This window comes from Clupea harengus, chromosome 2 (genome assembly GCF_900700415.2).
Source record: "Clupea harengus chromosome 2, Ch_v2.0.2, whole genome shotgun sequence".
NCBI classification, from domain to species: Eukaryota; Metazoa; Chordata; class Actinopteri; order Clupeiformes; family Clupeidae; genus Clupea; species Clupea harengus.
Window position 1 is genome coordinate 7772030 of NC_045153.1, and position 6624 is coordinate 7778653.

At 43.1% G+C, this 6624-nt stretch overlaps 1 protein-coding gene across 1 annotated transcript; it reads left to right on the top strand.

Annotated features, from left to right (window-relative positions):
- The first annotated feature begins 1000 nt into the window (after positions 1-1000).
- LOC116223799 (nuclear factor 7, brain-like) lies at positions 1001-2868 on the top strand. Its single transcript, XM_031581811.1, has 2 exons — positions 1001-1396; positions 2691-2868. The coding sequence occupies exons 1-2, from the start codon at positions 1001-1003 to the stop codon at positions 2811-2813; spliced, it is 519 nt and encodes a 172-aa protein (XP_031437671.1). The 3' UTR covers positions 2814-2868.
- The last annotated feature ends 3756 nt before the right edge of the window (positions 2869-6624 follow it).

Genomic DNA, 6624 nt, shown 5'->3' on the forward strand with positions numbered 1-6624 from the left:
CATTCTTTCCCATTCAAACCGGATGCCCCTCAGTGAACACATTTCCCGACCCCCCTCTATAACAACCCCCTTGTTTGTTTGCGTATATGGACGGGTGGATTGCCATTTTCGCTAGTTTACTATGCGACAGGCTATGTTGCTGGTACTTGTGTACTTGTGCTGTAACAATAAAGGACTACTACTACTAATGAGGCTTAAGGTGATAAAAGGAACAGGTTCTACAGTGTGTCTAAGTGTTACTTGCAATTACAGCAGTTACATTTCTGCACTTCTTTCTTTCTTTTTTATTTCATTTTGTTATATTTCTTATGTAAAGTAGTATTTATTTATTGTTACACCAGGTTCTATTGCTCGTAGCTTGAATATTCTCTCCCTTGTACGTCGCTTTGGACAAAAGCGTCTGCTAAATGTAAATGTAAATGTAAATGTTATTGACCAATCAGAATCAGAATAAGGTATGGCATCATAGACTTACGTCTTTTCTGACACATTGAAGAAAAAAATTCATGAGAAAATCCATTTAGTTGAGATTTAGGTCTGTCTATGTAAAATAAATACTCCTAATTAATTGGTCAGTAAATAAGGGAGGTCAGTTTTATCCCACAACACAAGAGGTTACAGTGTGGAAAGGGTTAACTAACTACACTACCAGTTCCAACTAGGAAACAGCCGCAGCACTGTCCAACCAGAAGCCTTTATGACTTTATCTGAGCCCCTCCCTCAGAAACTCCTCAGGTGATTGAGGAAGTGAACTTGACAGACATGTTGCTGTTCAGTTCCATTTGACACATCGTCCTGACAGAGCATATGCTAACTATATAGGAAAGGATCATGAACAGGAAACAGCAGCTGTGAAGACTGGAATAATGTTTTGAAGTCTCGTCTCGTTTTAATTTCAGTGAATTTTCTGGTTCAGGCTGACACGAGTTTTCAGTCAATTGAAAAGTGAAAGCAAAGACTGTCAGGCATAACTGTAGAGCAACTGCAACTACTAGACAAAATGGCATCCAAGTCCTTTTCGGAAGAGGATTTCTCCTGTCCTGTGTGCTACAATATCTACAAGGATCCTGTTCTTCTGACCTGTACTCACAGCATCTGTAACACCTGCCTGCAGAAGTTCTGGAAAGCCAAAGGATCCAGGGAATGTCCAGTCTGCAGGAGAAGGTGCTCAAAGGAGATTTATCCTGTCAACCTGGTTCTAAAAAACCTGTGTGAGAGTTTCCAACAGAGAGAGGAGAAAAGTCAGAGGGAACTATTCTGCAGAATGCACCGTTCTGAACTCCTCAAGCTTTTCTGTGAAGATGACCAACAGCTTGTGTGTTTGGTGTGTCGAGACTCAAAACTCCACAAGAACCACAACTTCAGTCCTGTCAGTGAAGCAGTACTTGAGCGTAAGGTAAGATTAGTGGTCATCAATTGTTTTCATATTGTCAATGATGTTGGACAATCATTTTTGGTAAAAAAAATCATTTTCTTGGTAAAAACTTCTCCCAGAAATCGTCGTGTGGTTGCTGTAGTGTTCATCTCAAACCACTAGGTGTCATGATGTCCCTTATCTCATATTTCTTCTCTACTGTTGAACCTTCTTGCATGACCTCCTCTCCACAAGTCTGTACCTACTGTACAAAACAACTCTTACAATTGCAATTATTACATTGTGTTGAACACTGTTGAAATCACCTTGATCAAGATATCAAAATGAACTGAATAAATAGTTTCAGTGGGACCATTTTAGACTGTGTTTGACTTTTGCACAGTAATTGGTAATACCTCATTCAAAATGTAGCTTGTTAAACAATTCATAAAACATTCATAAGCACTTGTATATATTTCTAAAGAAATGTTTAACATTAATGATAGGCATATAATACTACATAATGAAATTACATAATATTTATAATAAAATAATTGCTGCTGTGCTGGCTTAAAGAAAAAATTACTGTAAGCAACTTTTATTATCGGTATTGTGAAGCGTTCCAAACGACACGACAAGGGTGTTTTTCAGCAAGACAGGTCCATTTATTAACTCTTAAACTTACAAACTCAGGTAGTCAAACATAACAGAAAAGCCATAAGCCCACGGGCTTGCACACTAGAGTTACTAGAACCTTTCCCCTCGTCAGTCCTGCTTCACTCTGACGCTCTTTGTCGCACTAGTTGCTGCTCAGGTGCCAAACTAGTCTAACAATTTGCACCTGAGCTTGCAATCAGTGGATGGCCTGACCTCCTCAGTCCCCAGAGCACCTCCACAGGGTCCTAGAGCCTCCCCTGTATAGCCCTGGTAAGGGAATTCACCAATGTTTAAACCAAGTGGGACCCCAAGTGCAACTTGGGGTACCACAGTATAAATATTATATATGTTATTCACATCTTTTTAAAATGAGACAGCACACAGAAGGCAAGCAAAGAACACATATACAGTTCATATTACAATTTAAAGCCAGCAAGGTATGTTTTGCAAAACAGTTTAATTCATTATTTGGATTCCCTTGACATAAGGTGAAAATGTTTAATAATATCTAACAAAAAAGAAATCTAGCACTATTAACACTGTGATAAGCAGAGACATTTGATGGATCACAATCAGCTACCAAGTCAAACATGTTTATAACTAGTGTTCTAAATCTAGCATCCAGACATATGGAGGTATGTTGACAGTCAATACCTAATAATGTGTTAATTCATAACAGGAAGAACTGAAGATCAAACTAGAGCCTTTACAGAAGAAGCTTGACAACTTTAAACAAGTTAAAACAACCAGTGATGAAACTGCCCAACACATAAGAGTAAGAGTTATGGATTGTTTCTTTTAAAACAACACTACATATAACAGAAACTAATATCATATATAAACTAAGACACCTTTGTGTGATGACGTGGTATTACAGGTCCAGACCCAACACACAGAGAGGCAGATCAAAGAGGAGTTTAAGAACCTTCACCAGTTTCTACGAGATGAAGAGGCAGCCAGGTTAGCTGCACTGAGGAAGGAAGAGGAGCAGAAGACTCAGATGATGAAGGAGAAGATTGAGAAGATGAGCAGAGAGATTTCATCTCTTTCAGACACAATCAGAGCCATAGAAGAGGAGATGGGAGCTGATGACATCACATTCCTGCAGGTAGGGCCCATGCTTTATCTTTGTTAGTGAACCTCTGACATCAACATCTGATTATGAGTCTACAGAGTAAACCTCATGTTTATGATGAGATGAGGAAGAGAAAGATCCAAACAGATCTACTACTAACTACTAACACCCTCACACACACACACACTTACATACACACGTACACACACAAACGTACACACACTCGTACGCAAACAAACTGTTGGTACACCTGAAATTCGTCCATTGTGTGATTTTAATCAGGAACTTACGTAAACATTCAGCCTCTCCTCCAATCAATCTGTAACTTTAGCCTGATGTCACCTTGACTACGCCCCCTGAACTAGTGGACAGTCTTACATGCATTACTAGCCATTTCCCTCTTCTAACCTGGCATCATAATCACACAGATTACACATACATTGCTCTTAACATAGCCACACACACGAGGAGAAGACTTCGTGCTTCACATAGACTCGTCCTTTGTTCATATCACATGTATGTTTACAGACGTGCACACACATGTACGTGGAAATAAGGAACACACACACACATTCTTTCTGGCGTGCACACTCAACTCAACAGTGCACACTGTTACGACCCTGGCGGGTCTAGGCCCCGCCCCCATGAGATTTGCATGCCTGTTCTGTCTATCTCTAGAGCAGGTGATTGGGAGCAGGTGTAGCAGGTGATTGGAACCAGGTGTAGCAGTAATTGGAGGGGCTACAAAAGCCCTGAGCAGACTGCATTCGTGAAGCGTTGGATTGGAGTTTTGGATTGGTCGTTGGTGTTTGGATAGGAATTGGATTTGTGGATACTCGTTGGATTTGGATTGTCGTCGTCGTCGTCGTTTGCTTTATATTACCATTTAACTGACTTTACATTACATCTTTTGTTTCTCTCCACAACACTGACATTCACCACACGTTTTCCTATAACTAATAGATAACTATATACTTGTAACCCTTAATAAATAACTTATTATTATTATTATATCATAAATTCTGCGTGGCCTCCCCTTTATGTTTCGTGCCTGTGACCTGGGTTCGGTACATGTGGGGGCTCGACCGAGATTGTTTTCGGAATCAGGTAAGGTAACTTTTCAACCACTCATTGGGAAATAGTGGTGGTAAAGTTGCATTGAATTTTATAGATCGGGATATTGGCCTTTAATGCTGACGGGCACAAAACTGCCGGTGCAGCAGGAAGGGTATTGCAAATTGGGGAGACCCACGCGGAAAATTGTAAGTGTTAAACTTTTGTTGTTTTCGTTGGGTTGCCGTGGAGAAGGGAAGTCACTTTTGAAAGTGACGGCAGCTGTGGGCTCTCGTTGGGAGAGAAACGGGCTGTGCATATACTGGTTAGATTGAGTGCAGGTGTAGTGGTAACTGGGTGGGAAAAGGTAGGTTAGACCTACCGAGCAACGTGAACCCCTGCTCAGGTGAAGAGCGCTTACCGCTGTTTGTTGTTTTTCCGGCTTACTAAAGTTTATTGTTTTCTGTGGGTGTGTCGGACGCGCTGGGGCTGTCTAGCAGCTCAATTGCAGGTGGACACACTGAAGACTAGATCTGGAAATAGCGAGGACTGTGTTTGGGAGTTAGATCGGGGCAGCTCTAGTCTGTTGGGTTTTGGTGACTGGGTGGTTCATCACCTGCGCTTAATTGCTGGGTTGCACTGTCACGTCTGGGCCTGGGTAATATAGCGGTGGAAATGGAGCAAATGGCAGAGTTTTTCGAGTCTCCAACAGAAGGGTATCTTGACGGGCTAACGAAAGCTCAACTTCGCATAGTGGCAGAGCATTACCATTTTAGCGAGTCATTGCCCAAGGATCTTAATAAACAGGAGTTAAAGGATAGTGTAAAACAGCAGTTGCTTGAGAGGTCGGTAATAGCTGGGAAGTCCGATCCTCTGAATCCGACGGCGGCGTTTACCCCAACGCGCGCAGATGCAGGTGCCCTTTTGCATGGAAGCGCTTTTAGTTTTGAACAGCAAATGGAGTTTCTAAAAATGCGAGAGGCGGCGAGGGATAAAGATCGGGAGTTTGAATTTGAAAAAATGAAACGAGATCGGGAATTGGAGTGCGAAAAACGAAAATTAGAGAGAGAGCGTCTGAGGTTAATGGCGGAGGGTAAGATTGTGGGGACTGGAACTGGATACTCCTCTGGGCCATCGGGTAGGGCGGGCGCAGAGGACCTATCAGGTATGATTAAGTTCTTGCCCAAGTTCAATGACCGAGATCCCGACATTTTCTTTTCTATTTTTGAAGGGATTGCCGATGAGCGGGGTTGGAATGACTCAAACCGCACCCTGTTAATACAAACGGTTCTTTCTGGGAGAGCGCAAGATGCGTTTGTGGCCCTGTCTGTGACGGACCGGAAAAATTACCAGCGGGTTAAAGAAGCAGTATTAAGAGCGTATGAACAGGTTCCGGAGTTTTATAGACAGCGGTTTAGGAACTGGCAAAAAGATGACCAACAGACCTATTCCGAGGTTGCGAGAGATCTGGTTGGGTTTTTTGATTGCTGGTGTTCTTCCGTTAGTGTAAACACGTATGAGCGGTTGTGTGAGTTGATGGTACTGGAACAGTTTAAAAATATTGTCCCGGAACGGCTGGCTATCTTCTTGAATGAACATAAGGTTAAGACTGCCGGGGAGGCTGCAGTGCTCGCAGATGAGTATAACCTAACACACAAACCTAGTTATAATCGTGAGGAACGTCGGGAAATTCTGGGTAGCAGTTATCGCAGTGGTCCATGTGGGACTAGACAAAGTCCTTCATATCTCAGTGAGTCGGACACCGAAAAATGTAATTATTGCTTAAAACGCGGTCATTGGAAGAGAGAGTGCCCACTGCTCCAGGGGGGAGATAAGAGAGGGCTAAACTCTCTCAAATGGGATCCGGTAAAGGGGGCGGGATGTGCAGCCCCGGTGCGTAAATGGAACCGCACAGGAGAGGTGGTGCAGGTAAATGCCACTGTCCCTGCAGAAGGTTCAGGCTGTGAGGTGCCTGATCACTCTGGTCAAGGGCAGTGCGTCTCTGAATCCGCTGATGGTCGGGGAGGGTTATGCCCCATTTATAACTGATGGCTTCATATCGTTTGTCGGCTGCTCTGAGAAGAAGCCTGTAAGAATTTTGCGAGACACGGGTGCTACAGAGACGTTTGTATCTGAATGTGTTTTACCGTTGTTACGACCGGCTCGTGGGTTGCAACATAAACACGGTAGAGACAGACAATGTGGCGGATTGTAACAAAAGACTATTTATTTACTACAAAGTTTGATCCAAAGGAGAAAGTCTAGGGGTTTCCAAAGATGCGTGGATGCGTGAGGTGGGTATGTACGTGAGTAGGAGCGTTTGTCAAAAGTGTGTGTGAGAGTAGCGGAAGCTGAGAAGGGGCCTCCATCAGACGTAGCAGTGCTTTTATATCCTGGCACCAGGTGTGGATAATCACTGCTCATCATAATGGTTGTAGGTCCACAGCCTGCTCCCTCCATATGGCCAGTATAGGGACTGCAGGCA

What these genes read in the sequence shown, in the direction of transcription:
- LOC116223799 (XM_031581811.1), top strand. Translation starts at nt 1,001, where the DNA reads ATGGCATCCAAGTCCTTTTCGGAAGAGGATTTCTCCTGTCCTGTGTGC. An exon ending in AAGCAGTACTTGAGCGTAAG is followed by an intron (nt 1,397 to 2,690) that starts GTAAGATTAGTG and finishes AATTCATAACAG; the next exon opens with GAAGAACTGAAGATCAAACT.